Source organism: Chroicocephalus ridibundus, chromosome 2 (genome assembly GCF_963924245.1).
Source record: "Chroicocephalus ridibundus chromosome 2, bChrRid1.1, whole genome shotgun sequence".
NCBI lineage: Eukaryota > Metazoa > Chordata > Aves > Charadriiformes > Laridae > Chroicocephalus > Chroicocephalus ridibundus.
This window is the reverse complement of record NC_086285.1, coordinates 81,129,842-81,156,575: the sequence shown is the minus strand read 5'-3', so window position 1 is coordinate 81,156,575 and position 26,734 is coordinate 81,129,842. Positions and strand designations below refer to the sequence as shown.

The 26,734-nt window shown below is 41.0% G+C and overlaps 1 protein-coding gene across 1 annotated transcript in view; it reads left to right on the top strand.

Moving 5' to 3' along the window:
- LOC134511711 (cadherin-6) overlaps positions 1 to 16,673 on the top strand; it is a 106,982-nt gene extending 90,309 nt beyond the window's left edge. The window contains exons 9-12 of the mRNA XM_063326091.1: positions 4,080 to 4,201; positions 4,989 to 5,106; positions 5,194 to 5,445; positions 9,289 to 16,673. Of these exons, the coding sequence (XP_063182161.1) occupies positions 4,080 to 4,201; positions 4,989 to 5,106; positions 5,194 to 5,445; positions 9,289 to 9,779 (983 nt within the window). The 3' untranslated portion in view covers positions 9,780 to 16,673. The remainder of the gene's footprint in view (positions 1 to 4,079; positions 4,202 to 4,988; positions 5,107 to 5,193; positions 5,446 to 9,288) is intronic.
- Positions 16,674 to 26,734: the final 10,061 nt, after the last annotated feature.

Sequence of the window (26,734 nt, the reverse complement as noted above, 5' to 3'; positions counted from 1 at the left end):
ATCAGTCTGTCACTCATTTTAGGAATGCTCAGAAGATGTACACTTCTGATAAGAACAGTTGTGACCATTTTAGGAGCTGAAATGACATGGTTCTAGATAAGGACGTGTATGCTAGGTGGCCTTAATAAACAACCCTCTTTTTTTTAACATACTAACTGTAAGCATGTGACATGGTCACGTATTAAGGAATGCAATTCTTTTCACTTTTGCAGAGTCACAGTGCCTATGACTGTGAAGCATGGTGGGATGTTAGATATAGATCTAATATAAACACCACTTCAATGACCATCAGAAAGCCTTTGTGCCACTTGGAGGCTAAATGGCTTTTTTTTTACAACATAATCTGAAGCAGCATAAATTCTACTTTCTTATGGTGTGTATATGTGTAGATGGCTCAAGCAGCTGCTGAATGGTGAGAAGAGTATAACTAAGGAGCATTTGACTCCAGCTTTCTTTATTCTCAAGGTCTTTTTAAAACTAAAATCTGGTGTGAAACCATCCCATTAAGGCAAGCAGATGAGGTTATGTAAAAGAGTAATGGGCTAGAGCTTACAGGAATGATGTTTCTTAATAGTTTTCTCCCTCTCTTGAAAGCTTTCACCTTTTAATGCTAGGTATGTAGTTTCAGCATACCAAACACTGACTTCCCACTGCCTGTTAGTGAGGTGTCTGTGTTTCTGTTAAGTTTTGAAGGAGTGATCTAGGGTCACGAATTGTACACTACAGACCGAACTCCTGGGTACAGGAGGAGGGGAAAAATAAACACGTGGAGAGGAAAGAATAGCAGTAACATTTAGGAGGCGCACTTTTGCTGATCCCAGCAGAGATGAAATAATATACAGTATAGAAAATGGTATACTATCTGAAAACCAACTTAGCATTTATACGAAATACTCATTTAATTCTTTGCCTCCTCCCCTAAGGACAGACCTTCTACTGGGCCAAACGCTCTCAGCTAAAGCTTTTGTGTCTGACACAGGCTTCTGTCTTAATTACCAATTCTCTTTAGTCTGAACCCTTCCAGGCTGCAACAAGCTACTTCCCAGGCTGTGCTTCACTGAGCCTAGACCAAATTTGGCATAACTGGAATAGATGCCTTCCAAAGGCAATCTTCTTGGCTGAAATGCAGCTACCGTTGAAAGAAGCCTTGGTCTGATCCAGGCTACCTCACTAATTTCAGTCTCAAGAGAGTAGACTGGAAAGCACCACTGCTTAATGCTCCTAGCTAAACCCAGTAATTTCTAGCAAGGCTAGCTAAAGTCCCATTCCACTAAATTCCAGCTAATCACGGATTGCTCTCAGTGACATACCATCACATCAAACTCCGGGTATATTTCACTGAAGTAATCTAATAGAAATATCCAGTCAAGATACAGGCAGGATACGCATTCAGATGGATGGGTTCCCCCTTTGATATAAAAAAGAAAGAAAAACCATAAATTCATAAAGAGAAATACCTTTCAGTGAAGACTGTTCTTGATTTCATTTTATAGTAGAAAAAAAATGAAAATAAAGAAGTTGTTTTTCCTTTAATTGTCTAAAATCATCAGTACATTTAGGTAGCTCCATTTTCGCATGTTCTTCTCTTTCACCAGCATGAGCCGCAGTTGCTCAGCAGCCTGGAGAATCGTGCTGTGAATGTTTCAAACAAATAGTTGGTGAGACACCGGGTCAGTACCTCCGTCATAGTTAGAAGGCAAACTGGCAATAAAACTCAGTACACAGGGCTACTGATTCACGGCTGCAGAATTACAGCTGATTTACTGGACAGAATTCCCAGAGTATTTTTAAATATTCTTTACTTAACACTTAAGGGTACATCAAACATTGGTAGGACTTTGAGGTTGTATTCAGAAAAAAAACCTTTAAGAGTCTGGTTTCTGGCTCAACAGAAAACATACCCCTACAGGGATGAATAGATTTAAACAGTTTGTTGAGTCTGTGGAGCTTTTTTTTGGAGATGGGGCCCAACAGTAACTAAAGGATAATGCAAACAAATTAGCCTACACCAATTAATTTGCGAAAATAATTTGAAAGATGACAAAGAAAGACTTCAAGATGCATACGTATATTTCAACTTACATTTCCAGTAAATGAGAAAAAAGGCTCCTGTCCCTAGAACATAGAGGTTTTGTGAAGCTTCTATTCATTACGGTATCATTTTAAATTGTGAGAATCTTAAGCACCTAGAAGGAAAATGAAAATATGTAGTTCATGGTTCAAAAAGCAGGAAAGAAAACAATTGTAATCCTTGAGAGGAAAAGAAATACATTTGCCAATACATTTGAATACATTTGTTAGAACAGTACGTCCTTATAAAATAGTCTTGCCAACAGTCCTGCAACTTCAAATGAGTACCTTTTCTTTCTGCCCATTATAAAAATTCAACATTTGTATTGATGTATTTTAGCATAGAATTCAGCCTAGTCTATATTATACATAAACTGTTATTTTATACATTGAATGAATTTAGCCCAATGGTTCGTATTAGAAAGTGGTTTATGCCTAATGGAATCATATTAACTTCAATGGGACTGTGGAGCTTTAAAGCACAATATTTTGTCCAAATGACTGAGCTCTGTAATAAAAATATACAGTGCCAATTTTGGAGAAGGCATTTTCAAATTTATAAAAGTATGATAAACACAGTAATAGGACTTTTATTAAAGCCTAACTCAACAAGCTACTATAATGAATGCTTGTAGAAGCATACAGAGCCTTAGATCTGCTATATTTTATTGCACTATTTTTTTCACTTGAATCATAGGTTAAAATGCATTAATAAAGTATATTAACACAGGTAGGAAAATAACGTAGCAAAACTCGGTGTGAGTCCTCATGAAAGGGAGAGAGAAGGTATTTATTTTAAATGAAACTAATTTCAATCACACTCATTCCCTCATAGATTTCACTCTCTCACGTTCCAACACCCCCATATTCCCAGGCGCTGAGGTGGGTATGTCTGGGTGACCCAGCCTTGATCATTTTTTGTGTGGTGTGGAGCATAAAGGACACAGATCAAGTTCTGGCAATGTCTCTTGGTTTCCTTTTGATTGGTGGTGACAAATTGGTTTGGGGGCAGGTCTTGTACCTTTAGGAGCCGATGGTTGTTATGATGTGACTTTTTGCCTCAGAATCTTTCCTATTTCACCATTCATGGCTCCTAGGCAAGGTTGCTGCCCGTTGCTTTTTTTCCTTATTTTGTGTATCTTCATGACTAAAGCCTGTCTCCTCCCAATAGGAAAAGGAAAGGTCCAACAGCACCAGTAGTCCAATAGGAAAATGAATGTTCTACACAATGTGGTGCATTTCCAAATGTTTTTACTTTTATCTAGAAAGAACACAGTATTTTATGCTCAGCAATATCCTTGTCAAATTCTATCTCTTGGCACTACACAGTCCTTATAGGGAAAAAAACACGTTTACATATGGGGATCTACAGATTCTATATAGTGCTTATGTTCTCCAGCTGATACATTTCAGTGTTAACTCTAGAATATCAACCAAATAAATTCACAACAGATTTTAAAATATCTGTGATCACAGACGCATTTACTATTTGTGTGACATAACGGTAATCATGGTAGCTTAAGAAACTGCGTCACGAGATTTGTAGGGGACAGAATATTATGTATAAAAGGTGGAGAGGAAAAAAACTGACTCAATTCCATCTTCAGTCTTCCTGTTTCAGAGTTAAGGAAGGGAATATATTCTAGAAACTTTGTTGCCACTAAACTACATCAGTTAAGTTAATAAAGAGATTTCATTTAATTCCAGCATTATATTCTTTTGTGTGTGTGTCATACATACATTCTTAATCATACTTGGAGTGTTCAAAGGAATTTGTAAATCCTGGACTCCTACCCAATCTTAACAGAATCAGTGTAAAGATAATACAGCATGGTTTTGTGGCATTCACCCCATAACGCATTCCGCAGAAATCAACAGAATATAAGTGGAGTGTTGTGAGTGAGAAAAATGAAGGCAACGAGCCCCTAAGTCTCTCCTTTTCTTCTCCTGCACTGAGTCAGTAGCTGGGCTAAATAAAATCTCTATTCTTTCTCATTTTATCATTTCAGACAATCCAAAACAAAGCAGCCGTGTCCCAGTGTTCATTAAGGTTTTGGATGTAAATGACAATGCTCCAGAGTTTGCCATGTTTTATGAGACTTTCGTCTGTGAAAATGCAAAGGCAGAACAGGTGTGTTGTCTACTTGTACTAAGAAAATATTCCAAAATAATTGAGTTTTGCTACTACTCTTGCGTCACCTCATCAAGAAGTATACTTTGCATTGCATCAAACTGTCAGTTTTGCAAAATTAAACTAAACAGTGGCTGCACAGTGTCTGATTACACTTCGTATTTTTTCAGCTAATGTGACAGTACAGTTTACACTGTTGTTTTGTGTACTGCACCTTGTTATCCCTGTTTCATTTTCATTCTATGATTTTCTGCTTTATGCAGGCACCTACCTCCGCTCTCTCCTTCAAAACCAGTTTCAGGTCCGTAACTGTTACAGGTTCTGTCTGTGATATAACTATTTCCTGCCAGATAATTCGCACTCTACCACTCCTACTACTAAATGGTTCGAAGTAGCAGATAATTTGGAAGATTCAGCCAGACAATTCCTGTGATGTGAGATTTGGGTAGATAAATATACAGTCACCTTTCATCTCTATTGCTTGTCACATGCAAAGGTTTCCTAGCTGTCTGGAGTGGCAGCAACCCAAGCCTGCTCTTGAATTCAACATGATTTTCATGCCAACTTTCAAATTCATTATGTTACTGGCTGATGGAATAGGATACAATAGCATGGTGATCCTAAACATCAACAGCAGCACATGGATCACTTTTCTTAAGTTCGGCTTAGCAGCACCAGCTGCCTTAAAGCCGAAGAAAAAAACTGAATACAATAAGATTGCTTTACAGTACATACATAAGCGTAGGGCCCACTGACTTTGAAGATAATTTTGTTCTTATTGTTTCAGCTGATACAAACATTAAGTGCTGTTGATAAAGATGACTCTTACAGTGGACATCAGTTTTCATTCTCCTTAGCTCCTGAGGCAGCCAGCAGCTCAAACTTTACACTACAGGACAACAGAGGTGAATTTCTAGGAAGACTTTTCTTTATTATCTCATCCTTGCTTTCACTCTTCAGATGAAGATTTAATACGTGCTTTGTGTTTCCAGACAACACAGCAGGGATTTTCACCCGAAAAACCAGATATAACCGTCATGAAATGAGTACCTACTTCTTGCCAGTGGTAATATCAGACAATGACTACCCTATCCAGAGCAGCACTGAAACAGTGACTATTCGAGTATGTGCTTGTGACCATCGAGGAAAGATGCTGTCCTGTAACGCAGAAGCCCTGATTCATCCTACTGGTCTTAGCACTGGGGCTCTTATTGCCATTCTTCTCTGTATCATCATATTACTCGGTAAGTAGCTCAGAGGCATTTTGTTCCTTTCATGGTTATTTTGCATTGCTACGAGTGTTTATACCAAGGCTAGGACAAGAGCAAAGCAAAGACATTCTTGTCTTATCCTGCCTTTGTATTGTTGTATTTCCTCCTCGGAAGGCTGCTACGATATGGTGTATAAAACACATCCTATCTAATCTTAGTTATCTAAAAATTATCCATATCCAGGCAAGAGGAGACAGCTGGGCTACACCCCCAGGTCAATGGAAAGAGACAGGCACCTGTAGAGACACATTCATCCCATCCCTTTATTGCTATCTAAGGTGGACCAGACTAACCACCCTCTGCAGATGTCTGTCTCATTCTGTTTTAAATAATTAACTTCCTGTGTCTCAAGTGAGGAGAAAAAAGTCGCAGTGCTTCTGTTCTGCTGGAAAAGGATGCTAAAATGGGGTGGCTACTAAAGCAGTCTCAAAAGCTTAAGGGTCCTCCCTTTCAGGCACCTGTGAATACGAAGAGGTTGGATCCTGAGTGTGGAGGATGTACAGATCTGGCTACAGCACTTCCACGTGGTCAACATATATATATTTTTCATAAAAATAAAGACAGATTGCAACATCTCTGACATTCCTCTCACTCAGGTTCCACCTCTCTTGTACAGCAGAGACGACCAGTTCTTCAGCCATTAGCCGTAGTCTATTCATATGGGGAAAACTGTAAAATATGACACAAGCAGTTCTCGGGGAAATGTTATTAGTCACCTTTTGTACCTGGCCAGGAAAGAAGGGAGTCAGACCAATTTTATAGCAGTAGGGTCAAGCAGGGGAGAAAATGTTTCCTCAGTGATTCCGGTTCTTTCTATAATACTCATATCTTCCTTGGACATGCTCATCACCACTGCAGATTGATCCTGATCTTTACTATTAAGAAAATTTCCCTCTCCGGTGATGAGTCAAAGACCATGTTGTGATTCTCAGACTCTAACAATATAGTCATAGCTTGCCCAAATAAGCACTACCCCATTTTCAGAAAAGATTACCGCAGTAACAGTCCTACCCTTAATTTGCCATTAAATTCATTTTTCAAAACATGGTATCATTGCCTCTAAGGGCTGAGCTCACTTTGTATCAAGTTCCTTACCAGAAAAAGAAATCTAATGCTGCAGATAGTCTTGCACTCGTTAGTACAACTGTGCTCATTAATATCAATCTGACATTAAACGATTTCCTGTTTTATGTCAATCGAAAATAATTGATTCTGTGTGCTAAGCAGCACTTTATGTCAATTACTGCTCATGCCACCATGCACCATAAGCAGATTTTCAATTAACTCAGCTATATAATTTTCTATTTTCAGGCTGGTTGCAGGGTTTGCATATGCAACCACTACTGAGGGAAAAACAATACACTGGGCAGACCTGAACCACAACTTAAAATTTAGAGGCAACAAAAAGTGCCTGTAAATTGCTAGGTTTATTTGCAGTTTGAGTAAGTCTAGCGTCTCATCAGGAGGCCTCAGATACTGCTAAACACTGACATGCAAATAAAGGTGATGTACTTTAACATATAACATCTAATGTGTTTTTTTGCCTGCAAGTTCAGCACAAAATAAGAAAACCCAAGTATCAGAGATGTGACATGATTATCAAAAAGTCTTATCCTTGCATATTCTATGTAACACCTTTTTTGTTAACGAGATACTTCAGCAAGCCTTCCATGTAAAAACTATCATTCCTACACTTTCTAAGATTGTTCTACCAGTCTCTATTCTGGAAGCCCCTTCAAAATTGACACTGTGTTTTTCAAGTTCTCCACAATTTTCTCTAGCTATCTCTGTTATCTCACAAAGATCTTTCCCCAGTCCTCCCACATAGCGTCACAGCTCTTTGGTCTTAAAGAGAAGAATTCTCTCTTACTGCATTTTTGCACAGCAGCACAAAGAGGCATCGCTCAGATTAGGACCCTTACGTGACACCATAAATAAATCCTCTCCATTGAGGTAGGAGCCTGAAGCTTCCACCATCTGAACCAGCCCTCCTAATTCTTTCAGTTTCACCCCCTCCCTTATTTCTTTTCAACTTGTATTAACAGATGTTCTCCCTTACACACAGTATTGCTATGGTAAAGACACGGCAGGAATTAGAGCATTTTCCTACTTTATCCTGTCTTCTTGGGATCCCTTTATAGTCAATGGAGAAGAAAAGTATGGGACTTTTCCACAACATGCTTGAGGACTCCTACAGATAGCATCTTGCTCTAAGCAATCCTGCAGGGACGCCTATTATTTAAAAAAAAAAAAAAATTAAAAAAATTCATCTTTTTTGACTGTTGAAGGAAGCTAAGAAAAACAAGCTAAAATTTTGTTTTGAGGATGTCCTTAGTCCTTGGCATTTCACTTAACAGGGTTGCAAATGAGGAAGGGACTGCCAGAAAAAAAAGTCTTTAATGGTTACTGTGCTTTGACTCACACCCCATTTTATAAAAACAGCTGACATGGAAGATAATTTTGAACCACCTTATCATCTCATATCAATGAGTTTAGGCATTTTCTGATTTGCTTTGCTTTAGTATGAAAGAACTATAAAGACAGCAGGACATGTCTTTTTCCATAGTTTGTACAGAAAAGCTGAAATATTGGGCACTGTGGACCTCAGACTACGAAAGAAACAGCGATAGTAGTAATACATCCCGGCTCCTTGCTGCTGCTGTTCATTTGTAAATATTCAGTCATTTACCATCTTAAGGTAGAATCCATCTAAGAAGTCTGAAATTAGCTTCTAAAGGAAATAACATGTTGAACACGGAATCATAGAATGGGAGGCAGAAGGGACCTTAAAGATCTTTTAGTTCCAACCCCAGGGACACCTGCCACCAGACCAGGTTGCTCAAAGCCCCATCCGACCTGGTCTTGAATATCTCCAGGGACAGAGCCTCAACAACTTCCCTGGGCATCCTGTTCCAATGCCTCACCACCGTCATAGTGAAAAAATTCTTCCTGAAATATCTCCTCCCACCCTCTGTCCCTACTTCTCCAGCAGTACCGGGGATCACTATTCAATAAAAATATTTAAATTTGGATCAGGGCCTTGGAAAGAGTTCCTGCCCTCCAAATAAATGAGATCTATATATGTGTACACACACACCCCCACACACTTTAGAATGAAAGGCATAAAATTATCTGTTTTAGAGATCTCATGCCTTTGGCAGATTAAATAATACGATTACCATATCTCATCAATCTAAGATTTAAGCCATGTACTTTTTCAAGGTGATGTACATGGTAAAAACATGCCAGGGAAGTTAATAAAACTTGGACTTTGTGCTGGTTGAAAATCCACTCCATATTCCAAGCTTTTTTCCAGAGGAGGTTAGATTTACTTCTCTTGAAACGCAGTTTTGCTAACTGATTATCATAGCCCGGAACATACTAGCCTTGTCCATAGCACAAGTTGTGTCCCGTCCCAGGGCTTCAAGGTAGATAACACCCGATGTTACTCATTTCTGAGAAAGTGTTTCTCCCTTCCCAACTCTCATGAAACTAGTTCTGTCTTGCCTTGAGAAAGGCAACAAAATTGCCATATGACTCTGGGTAAAAATGTGCCTACTGACAAAAAGATACTCCACTTGGCTTCTTACAAGCTTGACGTCTCCTTTCTTCTAGTGCATATCCACGCCATTTCATCTCCCAGGGTACTCACAGGCAGAGCAAGCACAGTCTGAAAACCTGACGTGCGCATTTGCAGTTTTGCAAAACATCTTTTTAAAACTTCGAATTCGAGCAGAGGCGCAGCATTTCGTCTGGGTTTTAATGGAGTTAGGGATTAACCTTTCCTTTCTCTTCCCCTGTTATTTTTGTTTCCAGTTACAGTGGTGCTGTTTGCAGCACTCAGACGGCAGCGGAAAAAAGAGCCTTTGATTATTTCCAAAGAAGACATCAGAGACAACATTGTCAGTTATAATGATGAAGGTGGTGGAGAGGAAGACACCCAGGCATTTGATATCGGCACGCTGAGGAATCCCGAAGCCATAGACGATAATAAATTGCGCAGAGACATTGTGCCGGAAACACTTTTTATGCCACGGCGGACTGCAGCAGCGCGAGATAACACGGATGTCAGAGATTTCATTAACCAAAGGTTAAAGGAAAATGATACAGATCCAACGGCACCCCCGTATGACTCGTTAGCAACCTATGCGTATGAAGGTAATGGTTCTGTGGCCGAGTCCCTCAGCTCCTTGGAGTCGGTGACTACGGACGGAGATCAGGACTACGATTACCTCAGTGACTGGGGGCCTCGGTTTAAAAAGCTGGCAGATATGTATGGCACGATGGACAGTGACAAAGACTCTTAATACGTTGCCTTTTTTTTTTCTTTTCTTTTTTTTTCCCTTCCTCATTTTCAGAAACAGCATTGAGATATGTGAAGTGGCTATTTCTTTCTATTTCTTCACAGCTGTGTGAAAGGGTTCTCTGTTCTACCCGTTCAAATTGTCTAATGACTGCAGTCTGTGTGGATCAGCCGTCAGAAAACTTTTTCTAGTATCATTTTATGAGCTTCCAAGAGGCAAAATTCTTATATTTTAGTGCATCCAGTTTACCAAGCCAATCTTACAGGCACGGCAGTAGTGGAGGGGAAAAAAAGGATCAGATGGGGAGCAATATTTTTACTTGTTCTGCTTATATTGTAAATTGGAGTATATTACTGTTTAAGCTCACTTGCTCTTTTTACTTGTATTCAGACTATTCAGCTCAGACGACTGCTCTGTCGATTGTGTATTGCACATCCCAATGTACTGAGGTGCCCTAGTTTACCCTATGTATTATAGTCAAAAGTAGTGGTGATGGAATGAAGGTTTATTATACGAGTAGAGTAAGCTGAGAAAAACCATCAAACATGCATTTTACTCATGAGGAGGGTAGAAAGGCCTAATGGTCATTTAAATCTAAGTGTTTTTCTAGAACTCGCCATTGCCCCCAATGCACTGATTCATACTAACACACACATATATATAGTTCATTGACTGCTATGTATATATTCTTCTGACCTAGCATTGCTGGAGAGATGTGTGTGCGTGCATGTGTGTGCGGTCAGTAGCCCCAATATCTAATTCTTAGAGGTTTCCCAGTTGTAACCCAGACTTGCCTTTTGATATGGGGAAAGTCATCTAATCCAGCTCCAGATTAGATCGTGACTTGGAGGAAGGAGCAGATCATAACTGTGCTGTGTACTTCTTTGGCCGGCCTCCACCTGCACATCAGTTCAGCGATGGCCCCTGCGCTGGGGAGGTGGGGGTCAGGCTTTTCATACCCTTCTACCTTTTCTCATGTGCAGGAGAGGAGCAGTAGCCCCACGGTGACTGCCACCCCTTCTGGCAAAAGGAGCAACTGCAAAGGAGGGAAGAGAGCTTTTTTCTGTCCTGACCTTCCCTGCCTGGATGCCCAGGGTGGCTTCCTGACTGACTCTCTGCCCAGTTCTGCTATCTGTAAAGTGGGAAAATAATGCCTACCTCATCAGGATGTTGCAAGAATTATATATAAGTCATTTGGAAAATGCTTTAGAGATGGACAATGCTGGCATTCTGCCAGAGGAAGTAATTTCTCATGCATTTGAGCGCTTATTTTCTTTTTCTTTTTTTTTTTCTTAGATTCAAACTCTGAATACACAAGTAAGCAAGAATCAAGTGTCATTCCAGTGGCCTGAAAAGTAGGGTTTATAACTATAACTCATTTTTTTTTAAATAAACTACTCAGCCAGGGTTGTTAAAGGCTTCACCCAAAGTTAAAATTTTAATCACAACTCTGTGTGTGTGTGTTTATCTGCTCTGCCAAGCTAAGTAATTTTTGTCCAGGGGTGGGGTGGGGGAAGATGCCATAGTCTCAGGCCAAAACAAATTTCTTTACAGCTTGTGCACCACTCAGTATTTCTGTTGGTTTGTCAAATGCATGTAGTTGCTGCTTTTGAAATGCAGCCATCCAGGAGAGGCTATCTGGAGAAAACCCTAAGGGGCTGCCATGGGAGGTATCCAATTCCAGGAGCTAAAAGCCACCCTGCGTCCCAAAGTAGGGACACAGCCCATGGCACTGTGTCAAGGAAAGAAGGATATTTTTTATAATTTTTTTTTATATACCTCATACATAACTAATCTCATTTATTTCATTTGAAACAATATTTAATACCAAAATTACAGGCATAGATCTATTTTCCCCCTCCCCTGAATCTTAAGTGAATCAGTTTGAAAACTGAACAACAGCTCCAATTTACTCTAAAAATAAAGAGAAGGGGAAAAAGTTAATAAACAGAAAATTAAAAGGGATTAAAAATTAATCCCTGGAATTCATTACTTCTAGAGAGTTAAATAAAGAGAGCAGTAAGATTCACGAATATTAGACTTTTACAAGCACGACGACATAGTTTCAGGTTTTGTGAACTGGCTCATAGTGAAGAGGACGATCCAGGCGTGCTGCGGCTCTGGCTGGGACTGGGAAGGAGTCCTTCGCAGCGGGGAGCACTGCACAGGTACAGGTTTAGGGCAATGCATCTAATGGCTTGCAGATGCCCAGCATGATAGATTAGATGGGTTTTCAGAGTGGAGGAGCCCAAAGTTTCAAAGGGCCCTGAGCCCCCGGTGTCGCTGAGCTCTCACAGTGATTCAGTCCAGCGGAGCGAGGTGCCCAGCTCCATCGGGGCTGAGCCTGTCACGCCTGTCACGCCTGTCACAACGGCAATGGCACAACTAGGCCCGTATTACGTCCTCCTGAGGACTCCTCAATAATTTAAGATGATAAAAGCCTTTGAAAGCCTAGTCCTTCGTGGCTTCCTTGAAATCAGAGTATCCAGGAGGCAACCTGTCCAAAACCTGGCTCTGGCACACAGGAGGGACCATCTGGATTTCAGATACATGGAGGAGCAGCAGATGTTCAGCACCACCTGCCACTGGTCCCTCATTTTGGCTGCTCTCATACCGTGGATGGAGGCAGCGTACCTCTCAAGGGTCTCTTCCGAACAGCCCCCTAGCACACGTCCGTGTCTCACCCTTCACTGCCTGGGGTTGTCTCAAGCAAATCGCCTCAAGCTCAAGAGTCCAGCTGGACGCCCAAAGCCGTCCCTTCCCCTCCTCAGGCCTCGAGGAAACAGATGGGTGTGTGGAGGGGACGGCAGAGGTGGCTGTGAAACCGCACACCTCTTTGGCCCCGCTCCCAGGGGAGAGGGAGTCACCGTCGCTTGACTGAAGACAGACCTCGCGCCTTGAAGGGGCTGGGCCACCCTGCAGGTCAGCTTGCGTTAGTCACTCCTTGGGGTGGAATAACAAGATGGGAGGATCACTGATCTTGTAACTACACTCCCATGTTTGTACAGTGATTTTGTCTGATTTAGTGATTGTTAGTAGCAGTCCAAACTCAAGTTTCTTTTTTTCTTTTCTTTTTTTTTTTTCTTTTTGTTCTTTGAATTGAAAGCTGGTTTTATCTTGTCCATTGAGTGAGACAGTAAATAATAGAGAGTGGCTACTCGTGCCTGTTGTGTAAATATATTATATATAAAATTATGTTATGTCACCACAAATATGGTGCCTGAATAGCAAATGGATTCTTCTAAGAAAATTCAAGGCAAACTCGCATCCAAATTATTATTTATGCATCTAGGTTTTAAGGTCTGTTTTTTTCCTGCAAATTAGACAGATTTAGCATCTCTCACACAGCAAGAAGAGTTCAATTCTGTCTTTTCTTCTTGCTTGGCAGTACCACAAAGTGCAATTTATAAAATCAGTACTGCATATTAAATATTGAAAGTGCCATATTGCAGTGAATACAAAACTTTGCAGTAGTATTTCTTTGTACCTTGTTGCATGCCGGCGTGCTAGATGATAGAAATAAGTATTTAACAATGCTTTCACACAGTGTTAGAATTGCCATTTATAGATAAACAAGTGATAGACTATGGGCTATGAAGTGGGTTTGAAGGCTGTTTTAAGCCTGCTCTTCTTACAACCACACCTATTTGAGAAGAAGAAATATTATTTGGAAGTTTATCTAAGCCAGATAGAGACATGAGCAATGCAGTTGGCTTTTAATTTGGGAAAACATCTGATCTAACTACAGGAGACCTATTAAAAGATACCAAGGACTTCAGTGGAGTTATTATGATACAGAGGCATGTTTACATGGGAGATGTTTCCAGCTTTGCTACTGCAGAACAACAACATCTCTACACCTGAAATGGAATAAGGTTGCTAGTATAGCTATTCCATCCCAGCTCCTAAAACAGCCACTTTATTCCACAAAAAAGGATTTTTTACTCCAGGGGAATGATTATTTCAGGTTAAAAGCTATTGTGTCCCACAGTATGGGGAGACACAACAGCACATGCCTCCAACTGCAGTTGTGCCAGGACATCTCTCTGTGTAGACACGTGCTTGGAAGAGAGCTGAGGGAGAAACTTGCAGCAAGCTCTGAACAAAGGAAATTGGGGGTTTCCACGAGGCTCTACTGACAGTACCACAGGACTGGGACGTGTTCCCAAAGCTGACATTGACAGATAATGCTGTCTAACCATGAGAAAAACAAGTTATCTGTGTGTTTCAGTTATTGTTTGTAAAAAAATGCTGGGAAAAATTCCGAGTAGAAGAGGAAAACTTCACCTGTACCGACAACACTTTTTTCTAAATTTGTCCTAAGAAACAGGCATATTTTTCTGACTTTTTTTTTATTTCATTACTTGTTCAGGTCTTACTTCATTCTATGGACAGGTGTTTCCTAGCTGTTAAAAGTGAATGGGAGAGGCAACCTTCAAATCATTTGGTTTGGGAAGTAGCAGGCTACATTACCAGGCACAATATATCCATTTCTCTGCCACAAAACAAACAAAAACCCCCACAAAAAAAAAAAAAAAAAAAACAAAAAACAAAAACTAACTGAAAATTTTTAGTACTGCAAAAAGCAGAACGGTCACAAAGAAGTACAGCAGGGAGAAATGGCTTTGGGAATGTGTGTCTGCACATGTACGGTGTGAATAAAAGGAAGGGAATTAGTGAACACTGGGAGCTGGCCGTGTTTCAAAACCAGACTTACCCGTGTTGAGAAGGGGCAACAGTGCACAATCACTTCTAAGGCTTCCAGGTTTCCTACAGCAGCCAGAGGAAGATTTGCATGGATAGGAAGAAAGACATCACCTTTCTCAGACCAAGCAAATTAAATCCAGGCCATTTCCATGCAAATCCCTAGGTAAGAAAGTCCCTGTGTCATGATTATTATTAAAACGTGTTAAATTCCTGCAGCGGATCTAATCTGATGGCCTTCTGCAGGGTGAATTACGGACAGTGATTCCGAGCAGGTCACTCCCTGCGAACACCGCCGTGTTAGCTCTTCCTGACACCTTCTGTTTTAAATCTCGCCATGTTTCCTTTGGCTCTAAGTCGTATTGAAGTGTTTCCGAAGACCACTGTCCCAACTGGATGCTGCCATGCCCTCCCCATTTGTGTTTCAATTAACACTGCAGTCTGAGCTCCCTTGTCAAATGAGAGCTGATAAATTAACAGTCATTATGCTACTTCCAATGAGTATGAACTATGTCGCAAGTTGTGAAAGACAGGGGGTTTTTCCAGCCCCTCTAGACCTGTGAAACAGCAGCCTCCTCCAATAAATGTCAAAGCCACAACACTTTTCATTTTCAGTTTAGTCTTCAGAAAGACTTGTTTTCTAAGAGATTATTAAGAAAAGATTATTAAGAGATATTTAAGGAAAAAGAGGAACAAAAACATATTTAACGTCTACAGCCTCATGCATTGCTCCAGAAGGAGGGGAAAAAAAACCCAGCGGCCAATGCAATGTTTTAATGCCAGTCTCTGCCTTCAGTGGTTTTATTTAGGCACAGCTGAGACAATCTTGACCCTGCCCATCATTTTGCCATGTTACGCTTTTCAGCCCAGACCTGCATTTGTCATACACTAAACACTTTCCTGAATAGTTAATAAAACTCAGCAGTAGGTATCCAAAAGCCATCACTGGGGTTACAGGGAGTACAGGAGTCAGAGAACTGGGGGTTTCAGGAAGAAGAACAGAAAGCAAATTGCATTGAGGGGGTGGGGGGAAGGTCATCAGTCACATGCAAGGCAGGCCCATGGCACTTAAAAGCCACAAAGCTGTCATATTATGCATAGAGTCACTGCATTTCAAAGGAGCTTTTACAGAACCTGTTCTTTTTCTTTTTTTTTTTCCTGCATGTGTCTTTTGCTGTCTTTTTTTTAAAAAAAAAAAAGAAGGAAAAAAAAAGGAGCTGCTAACTTCAAATTTCTCCTTCCACAAAGTCAATTTGACAAATATGGCGTAAATCCAGCATATAGAGAAATCCTTTCCACTCCCATGGGCTTTTGACCTTTCCTATGAGACTGCACTATTTATGTAAATATACCTGGAGACACTTTCTATAAGCTTTTAGTTTTCTACGAACTATTACTTTAGTGTTTATTAAAGAAACAAATGTATAGAATTATTAAGCATTCAGGTGAACACAACACAGAATCAACACTGCAAACACAAAATTGTTCGGGATTTTGACACATAAAAAACTCTTCAGAATCACTGTACTGTTTTAATTCTGTGATTACTTTCATTGCTTTGAAAAATTAAACTTAAAAGAAAGGCCTTATAATAAATGCTATGTGCATCTTAACTGTGTTACTGAGCGAAATCAATCTGGCAAACTCCTATTGCGATTTTTGATTTTTAAACCCTTAAAATAAATGCGTTTCGGTATTGATTTTTTTTAATTAAAAATACTTCCAAGCATAAATCGAAACTGATGCCGCCACCTGGGAAGATTTACTTGCTGGCATGCTCCAGCCACGCAGTCTCTTGCGACGTTGTCCCCCGTTGAGCCGAGGGACCCTCAGCATCAGATGGATTTGGTCTCTGCTCAGCACAGAGGGACATTTGCGGGCGATAAGATTTTTGTCACCCAAGAGATTTATACCCAGAAGCTTCCCTGTGTTGCAACGGGACCCACGCTGGAACAATTATCTCTTCTGCAGTGTGCATGGGCAATTTGTTATGGTCAGATGGCAAGTGTGCACTCTGTCCCTTATATTTCCTGTTCACTGTACTGGCTTCTCTTTTGGGGTTGGGGGGCAGGGGGAAATGAAATTTAAGGATTTAATGAGAAACCAATTTGAACAACAATTTCTCACAGACAGAGTGAATTTGCCTTTTTGCAAATTGATTTTTGTAACAAGTTATTTATATGATACTACTTAATAAATTGTTTTTTCTAACTTGTTTTTTTTTTTTCCTAATTCTCTCTATCTATGGTTTGTGTTTACAAAGATATCATAAAGATAATCCTTCAAAAAGATTCTGCAATCACTTTAAGACACAGGGGTAAATTGGCTCCATTTTTCAAATGCCATTTATAACTGTCTGGCTCACAATGTGCTGTAAGAGCAGTAGGATCACTATGCTGTGATCAATGAGGCCTCCCAAAAGTGTGATATAATTTCAGAAGGCATCATTTAGTGATGCTTTTTATGAGGAGGATATTAGTCTACAATCACAAGCTAAATTTTGACTAGCCGAGCTGCTAGCAAGAAAGTTGACCCCATCCCAGCCAAAACCATGACGTTCTCCACCCCTTATTCCATACCATTTACACCATGCTCAGGTCCCACACTATCCAACACATCCTCATTAACCACCACCCCCGTTCTCATCCTTTGATATAATACACAGATATAATTCCTTTAGTCTATGGATCACTCCTGTGAAATATCTGTTAAATGTCCATAAATGTCCACAAAATGTCCATTGAGTTTATTTAGTCCATGACTTTGGGCTCCATCTGTCGTAACGGTCTTTCCAGGCAGGAGAGATGGTGTGTGGTGTTGCGTGGAGTTACCAGGCATCAAAGCCAGCTCTGGCCAAGTCACTGCTGCACTGGCACTGCTTCTTGTAAGGCTTGTCCTCCATTGGTTCAGGTGATTCTTGCTGTAGCATTTCCTATAACATGCAACTGAAATCATGGGTTACAACAATTTAAAGGTATATCCATTACAATCGCCACCCCTGGTCCCTTTGGGGCAAGTTGTAGGGTTTAACTTTGCAATGAACTCCTCCCCTTGCTCCTAGCCTGGCTAGCAACAAGGGGTTCCCACTACAGTAATTCCCACAACATGCAGCTCAAATCCCAGGTTTAATTTTACTCCCCATTTCTCTACCTCCCCACCCCTGAGCACCACAGGTGGAGGGGGAATGGGGGTTGTGGTCAGCTCATCACAGGTTTCTGCAGCTCCTTCCTCCTCAGGGGGAGGACTCCTCACACTCTTGCCCTGCTCCAGCGTGGGATCCCACCCACAGCCTGCAGTTCTTCATGAACTGCCTCAGCGTGGGTGCCTTCCTTCGAGCATCCACCTGCTCCAGCATTAACCTCCACGAGCTGCAGGGGGACAGACTGCCTTCAACACGGTCTTCACCACAGGCTGCAGCCTGCACCTAAAGCACCTCCTCCCCCTCCTTCTTCACTGACCTTGGTGTCTTCAGAGTTGTTTTGACTCGAGTTCACACTGGAGTTCCAGCCTGTCCCGTACAACAGCACAGCAAACAGCAATGCTCTGGCCATCCGCCAGCCCAGGCACATCGCCATTGCTATGGAGGAGAGAGGGCTGGAGCACCTCTCCTATGAAGACAGGCTGAGAGAGTTGGCGTTGTTCAGCCTGGAGAAGAGAAGGCTCCAGGGAGACCTTATAGCAGCCTTCCAGTACCCAAAGGGGCCTACAGGAAAGATGGGGACAAACTTTTTAGCAGGACTTGTTGTGATAGGACAAGGGGCAATGACTTTAAACTAAATGAGGGTATATTTAGACTAAATATAAGGAAGACATTTTTTACAATGAGGGTGGTGAAACCCTGGAACAGGTTGCCCAGAGAGGTGGTGGATGTGCCAACCCTGGAAATATTCAAGGTCAGGTTGGACGGGGCTCTGAGCAACTTGATCTAGTTGAAGATGTCCCTGTTTATTGCAGAGGGGTTTGGAGTAGATGACCCTTCCAACCCAAACTTTTCTATGATTCTATTACCAAAGTGTTCTCAGGCACAGCAGAGTAAGATGATAAGCAGTACAGCAAGCAGTGAAAACAAAAAGCAGCCACTAATAAACACTAAACCATAATATACAATAAAGCAAGCAAACCCCATGGCAAGCACAAGAGTCTGCCAATTAATAGGTATACAGCAATAACAGCTATAAATTCAATCTAGCACATTCCAATCAAATCTGTCATTATCTTGAACCCTTCAGGCCCCACGTTGGGTTCCAAAAAGGACTGTTGTGGTTTAACCCCTGCTGGTAATTAAGACCATGCAGTGGCTCACTCTCACTCCCTGGTCGGGATGGAGGAGAGAATCAGAAGGGTAAAAGTAAAAAAAATACTTGTGGGTTGAGATAAAGACAATTTAACAAGTAAAGCAAAAGCCGCACACACAAGCAAAGCAAAACAACAAATTCATTCACTGCTTCCCCTCGACGGGCAGGTGTTCAGACATCTCCAGGAAAGCAGGGCTCCATCACGCATAATGGTTACTTAGGAAGATAATCACCACCACTCTGAACGTCCCCCCTTCCATCTTCTTCCTCCCCCAGCTTTATATGCTGAGCAATGACGTCATATGGTATGGAATACCCCTTTGGTCAGTTGGGGTTCCAGCTGTGCCTCCTCCCAACTTTTTGTGCTCTCCCAGCCAGCTCACTGGTGGGGTGGGGCGAGGAGCGGTAAAAGGCTTTGATGGCTTAGCAGCAACCAAAAACATTAGTGTGCTACCAACACTATTTTCATCACAAATCCCAAATATAACAATACAGCAGCTGCTAGCAAGAAAGTCAACTCCACCCCAGCAGAAACCATGGCAACATCTTTCCCTGTTTTAAGCACAGACAGCTGCCTAGCCAATACCTGCCCTCTAAATTTTCTTTCCTCCAAACTGATCACACAAGCTAACAGGTTCTCAGCAGCTCTCTGTCCCCACATCAGATCCCCAAGCGTGTCTGATCCTCCATTCAGAAAAGCTGATTCCACTTTCCTTATTCCCTAAAAAGTAGAAAGCAAACATCAGTATTGTCGGAAGTCCTCAGTCAGTCACTGTTTCAGAATCACTCCAGTACTCATTATGCATTTTTTAACCTTGGCAAGCCGCAGAGTGCACAGACCCACATATATTTTCGCTTGATGTGGAGGTACTCATGGTCTGATAGGACCTCACCACGTGCCTTACTTTATTCAAGCAGAATAGAAGAAACTCCCTAGGACCAGGGGAACACGGTGAGGGAGACTGTATGCAGGGGGACATGCTGACCTGCATCTTCCAAAAAGCTTTGGAGTAGTTCCTCCTTTATTTAAATAATAATAATAATAATAATAATAATAATAATAATAATAATAATAATAATAATAATAATAATAATAATAATATAGAAGAATCACCTGTATACGGCTTTCTTTGTACCCCCTGCTGGAACTTTGCCTTTCTTAACTCAGTACTTTGCTTGCTGTCTGCTCATGCATGCATCTTAATTAATAAACAAATGAATAAATCCCCTCCTGATCGCTTTTACATGTTTTTCCAAACATCTGCTCCTACCTACATTGTTAGACAAAGCTGCTCTCTTCTACAGCTCAGCTGGGGAACTTACTTCTCTCTCTCTCTCTCTCAGGATGCAATTGGGTATTTCATGTCAATTATCTTAATTGGAAGGAAGCTTAACCCATTTCCCAATTACAGCTCCAGTTTATTTGAACAAACAAACTCTCAAACCTCCTTTAATAAAATAAAATAAAACCAAAAACGCCCCCAAAGAACAAACCTAAACTTTAGTAATGAGACATTGAAAAGAGGACTGAATAAAAGAGCTCTGGTAAGTGAAAGAGTGAGGAAGCCGGTGCAGGGACAGAAGGAGAAAGAGAGGGGTCCGTCTGGCTTCGTCTCTGACACGGCATTCCTGTAGGTCTGCTTACTGTCAGCTCCCAGAGGGTGCGCTCCACCCTACTACTCATTTTGTGGACTTTTCTCCCCAACATATCAAGATGTCCCTGTCAGAACTGAAAAAACAGAACCAGGCGCGCCTTTGTTTTGCCACTGTTTGGGATTTCGATGGCCAAACCTTTTTACAGTTAGAATACGGAGGCAGGTTCTCTTTGCCTCCTTCTCCCACCGGTCCCAGCCTTCATCACCTGTGTTCAGATGGACATGAAGCTAATACCTGTTATCAAAGGCAGAAAGACTAAATGGACAAAAGGAATCTAGTGACAAGAGGGCCATGCCAGCTGTTAATGCTCCAAAGAATGGCTGGGTTAGCCGTGCTTCTTCTCGTGGCCTTTGTTCTCTTCCTTACACATTTTTTGTCACAGCGTCAAATGCATCAAATCTCAAGTTTTCCATACCAGACATGCCCCTTATTCAACATCTGTGAAGACAACAGTTTGCAACCTTTCTATTTGGCTCCCTGTGGATGCTACCAGCTTTTTGAGACGCACCCACCTTTTATACATATGCTGGATACTAGCCTAAGAAGCTATGCGCAGAAATTATTCCACACGGTCTACGATCTACTTGCGCGGAGCGCAGGATAAACAAGAGAAATATTTAGCTCACAAGGTTATGGTGCTCACAAGGTTATATTCTGCTCACCTGTGGCATCTGCAAGGCACTGATCCAATGACAAGTGATTTCCCCTTGCCAAGTTCGTGTGTTCAGAAGTAGTAACTATGATACCATTTTGATTTTGTTGTTTTCTGATATTGTCAACATTTCTCCAAACAATTTTTACAGTTGTTTTTGAGTAACAAAGAAAAGTCAAAACTACATTTTGAGATTCACCGTTCTAATATCTTGGTATTTAATCAACCTGTAATATAATATTGATTATAAATGCCCTGGAGACAAGAGATTGGTACTTTTCTTTAGAGCAAATACTTTACAGAGCTCTTTATTGCAGAAAGATTCTTTCGAATGCCTTGATACCAAACATCCATCTGGCCCATGGGCTTGCTCACTTGCGCAGCCAGAATTTTCTCATTGATTCTGGCAGGGGTGAAACGGGACTACCGAAAGACAATACAGGTTAACTGTTTGATGACCAGAACGAAGTGCAGCAGAGGACAAAGGGACTCAGATTACAGATGTTGCTCCTGAGGACTATGAAATAAAAACTACATGCAAACAAAGATCTCTGGCAGGAGGATCATAATATATAAAACATTGTGCCAAGACTTCAGCATTTCGTTTTATTGCCTGTTAACAATTACCTTGCAAAAACCAAAACAACCCCTCATTGTATGTCAGCTGAGACATCATCAAATCCTGTCAGCTGTCTCTCTCCTCTCTCTCAATTTCTCTCCACTGGAAGGTCACATCCCTGCTGCAGGCAGTACTTGCTTTGTGCCAGCTCTGGCCACCCCTCCTGCGTACCCAGCCTCTAGACCAGCTGGACCAAAGCTGAACTGCAAACTTTTATTACATTCAGCTCTTGTTCTTGCATCTCCTTTCTTTTATGCTCTGGATAACCTATGTATATTCATAAACACTTACATTATATACTAAATATATATGTGTGTATATATTTTATATATATATATATAAAACATATATACTATATATATACACACATAATTTTTAAAATATATATATATATAAAAATATAAAAAAAAATATGCTAATGATTATTCAGTCTTATCATCTTACTCCATCTCGTGTTTTGAAACCCTGTTGGGTACTTACCCCACGCTCTCTTTCACCCCTATGAGTGTGAATGGACCATTCACACTTCGCTGATGTACTTAGTTCTGGGCACTCACTAGACACCTTTTAATCACTGGTAATGTCTAGAAGACCTTTTCTGTGTATACAGTAATGCCAGCATGCAAGTTATTCCTGTCATTGCTGGAGCTAGTATTGTGATAAAGCAACAAAATCCAAACTCCAGAAGATATTTTGATTACTTGAGGGAAAATGTTTTCCACTTAGACCGCCTTCTCACCACCCAGTCTCTTTGGGACAGCAGTCACAGGCCTCCAGGAGTCTTTCTAGGCTCCTTAGCAAATAAGGCACACGTTTTATTTGGGGTGTGGGAGGGTTAAGTATAGGAAAGAGAGACACAAATATCATTCTTCCAACACTGAAAGGAAGTAGCTATAGGAAGATCTTTTTCCCATGAAAACAATGGCCGGTGGCCTGGTTTGAGGTAGAAGAGAACTCTTCCTATCCAGCCGTCTCCTTAGTACCAGCCATGGAAACAGGAGATGAGTCTGTCTGTGTTCCTCATCTAAGGACAAAAGGGGTTGACAGTTCAGGAAACGTAAAGGAGTGATGAGGGTCAGCTGGAGAAATGCTGTTCCTTACAGAAATATAACTTGGACTGTCATAAAGGGTTAGTGGACACATTTACATCTCTCCCATAAACCAGAGCCATTAATATTGCAGACACGCAAGAGCTGAGCAAGGGGAATTCAGAAATCCAAAGACTGCTCCAAAAACCATTGAGTTGGTTTCTGGAACTTGATGGGGACTTAGAAACTGACTTTTGACTTTTTTTATATTTTATGATTATTCAGTCTGTCAGTTCACTGAAACTAAAGGCACTGGTCCTGGTACATAAAATGAAAAATATGCATAAATCTGGGCAAGATTTTCAACTCTTGGACAAGGATTCAAATTCTAGTCAGTCTGGACTGTTATTTGAAAAAACACTTCCACACTTGTGAAGACCAGAACAAGCTTTTTAAAGAATGAGTTTTCTGTATTCTCCATCATCGCTTTGAGTCATTCTTTGTACTTGTCACTCTGAAAATTATGATAAAGTTGTGCGCAGCAAATATCTGGAACTAGGTATGCATCAAAATCACGTGCTGACGTGCTGCCAGTATGAGAGCTTATACTCATGAAAAAATTACCACGTTTACTGTTAGGCACTGTCCATTCCAGTCCTCAAAAACCCTGCTGCTTTACTGCATTAGATTTCTCATCCATCTGCTCTAGCAACTTCAAGTCATTTACCATAAAGTCAGAATAAGAATACTTAGACAAAGAGGCTTTGGAGAGTAAATTCACAAACACGTGAATATATACTAGGCCAGGATTCATTAACACAATTAAGGCCATGTCCACAAACTTACACCATTTGGGGGGACTGCTACAGCGCTCACTTCTTTGAAACTGGCTCCCTACAAACGTAACGGTGTATCCCTCTGCAATAAATGAAAAAATGATGGCCTGATTAATTTCCTGTTATGTCCTGGATTAATGCAAAGCCCTCCTTTGCTCCCAATGGTTCTGCACCTGTAGGAGGACGCTTGGCTAATCAGATGTTGCTCGCCGTGTCCTGGTTTTATGAAGTTAGCTTTGTTTTCTCTGCAGTAATTATATTTAAGTTGCACTGGGCTGCACGGTTAAAGTGAGAAAATGACGCTTTGGCATATAGTGGTTGTAAAAGGTCTTGACGTTATTTAGTTGAGAAGAAAAAAAGAGGAGAAAGAAATGAAGTCCCCGGTCTCCTGTTACAGTGTGTGGACAGAGAGCTGCGTCTGTGCAGACCGACAGAGCAAGCCAAGGAATAATTTACCAGGCAATTTAAGAGGAAAAAATAATAATGGTACCAAACATTTAGTGTAACTGAAACATTTATAGCCCCATCATACAAGCTGTTCTGTACCTGAACAGCCTAAAACTAACACAAGTGTATGTGTTTACACAAACAGGTTCTTTGTGTGCTACAGATAATTCAGACTTAATAATTATTTTTTTCCAAAATGTATTTTTATCAGGGAAAAAAAAAGGTCTAACTTCTTGTGTTTACTCATATTTACTTGTATGTATGCTAGAAGAAATGTGTCTGCCAGACATAAAGGCACAGTTTATGACTCAGACTTGTTGATAATTCTATGGAGAATTAGTATGAATTTGTGTCTTTTGCTTCCCTAGCTCTGGCTGAGTAGGAAGACTTGATTCTTAATTTAAAATATTTATATTTAAAATTATTTTACGTACTCTAAAAGGAGAATTTCATCAGGGAAGCACTATCACAGTTTTTTTAACTAGAGTGGCACAAATGGTGTCTTTATAATGTGGCGCCTATTGTACTTAAGGCTTGAGCTACAATAAGTACAATGCTCCTTCAAATTGCCCCATCTAAAAGAAAGGTAATTTTCTTTATTCAAGCCTCTCGAACTAAGAAAGAAAGGGAGGCGAGATAGATACAGCTCTTGGTAGTACTGCTTAGATGTGAAGGTTAATCATAAAGCTCAGCGCTGTTTTTAAATTTTTCAAAATGTAAAATAGATATGCATTCAGACCTGCCTCGTAAATGGACCATTCTGGTTGAAACGGTGAGGAATGAATTCCTGGCTCTGCTTCTTTTTACTGAGAAAGAAAACATAGCGGCCTTCTGGGGCAAGATCTTTAAAGATTTTCGATGAGATTTATGTGGCAGAAAGAGCTCTCACAGACAAATCAATATAACTAAGTACGGCGCTCTCATACAATCACACTGATCAGGAGAACTGGCTACATCGTCAGAGGGCTGTCATTTTCTCACTTGCATTGTGTGAGATTGCCTAAGGTTTCCCACAACATTGAAACCAAACGCTCCGGTTGACGGGAGCCAGTGACAACAGGGGCTCAGGGCGAAGGAGCTGTATCTTCTTGAGCTCGTGTGTTGCTCTACGTGTTTCTTTTTCTGACAGACTCGAGATTCCCCTTCCCTGGCACCGTACTGCCAGCACAGGCACGTTCTCAGATTGCAGCTCTCCCGCTATTAGATAATTTTTAGAAACAAATACGAGGCCAGAGATTGCAAGGAAAAGTATATTCTTGCCCTTTTAATACATCCAACCTATTTCTTTATTTGGGGCTATTTTTAATCAGTCTATCTGCAAAGAACGGGAAGACAATGCCTCATCTTGAGTTGCGAAGCAAGATGTTTCTGCTCGTCAGTTCTTCACTCTCTCGGCATCGGATGAACTGATTGCATGGTGTCTTTTTGCTAGGCTCCCTTTACTTAATTAATTCCCACTGCGTGGCCCCTTGGCATCGCTCTGAGTTTGTTTAGCTGCTGCCAGGCATTTTCAGGTTGGTCCTGCTGAAGAACTGGTAAGGGCAGGGCTCTGCTGGTCTCATCACTGCATGGAGAAAACGGCACTTCTCACCCCGGCAAACTTACCAGGAGCAGGTGGCAGATGTCTGAAGGAATTCAGGAGTAAACCGGTAAAATCAGGAAATGAAGAATTAGGAACTCAACCTGCCTAGTCACTTCTGAAAATCCTGTTAGGCATCTACGTGCAGGACAATGTGCTAAACACAGCTGTAAACCTGGCCTGGCCTTTCTTAAATTGAAAAGCATCCAAAGCCGGACACGCGCACTGAATGCCATTCTTGCGTTCTAATTGCGGAGCGCAGGCTCTGCCTGCTTGTTCAAATGCACGCACCAGACTCACGTATGTACCACAAGTTATGCAGAACCTATGTAAGTCTGGGCAGCTTGTGAATAGGATATGCCCCGGTGAGAAATTAAAGCAATGGGAATATAAAGTCCTACTTGGAAAAAAAAAAAATGAAGGCTACAGATTTATTTTAATTTTTTGCGTAACCACGGCAGCTGGCTTAGCAATACAAGAAGTTTGCTGCTGGCGGACATTAAAAGGACAAAACGGTGTGATAAAAGAGAGAATATTATGCAGTATTTTCGTGGAAATGTCCCTCCCAGCATTTTAAGGTCAGTTCTGCTACTGAACTATTAGTCTTAAACATAGGAGAAAAAGATCACATGTAAAATTAGTCAAAATGTTTAGCTGTACTGGTGATAATAAAAGATGAGGAGCATACAAATTAGGGAAAGAGAAGAAAAAAGAAAGGAACTGAACAGAGAACACAGGGGAAAAGGTAAACCTCAGGAGGAAAATGAACATAGCCTGTAAATATCTTCAAGGTAACAATGTAAATGAAGGAAGGAATTTACACCAAGTCTCAGAAGAAAACAGAAAAAGAAGTAATGGCCATAAGCAAAGGAAGGAAAAGTTTATGCTAAACATGAGCAAAAATCTAAGAGTAATTAGGCTAGTGAAAAATTCAAAGGTAGCTGATGCACAATTAATGCACATACTTCAGAACACTGGATCAAGAATAAAATGATGAAGAGAGCAGATCTGTAAAATCTAAGTTCTGAGACGAAACAAAGAAAAAAGTTTCCCTGGCACGCTGTCTATGATTTTTCTCCACAATGGTCTGATCAGCTTCAGATTGGCACAGTGTTCAAATTCTGTTACTTGCAACATACCTA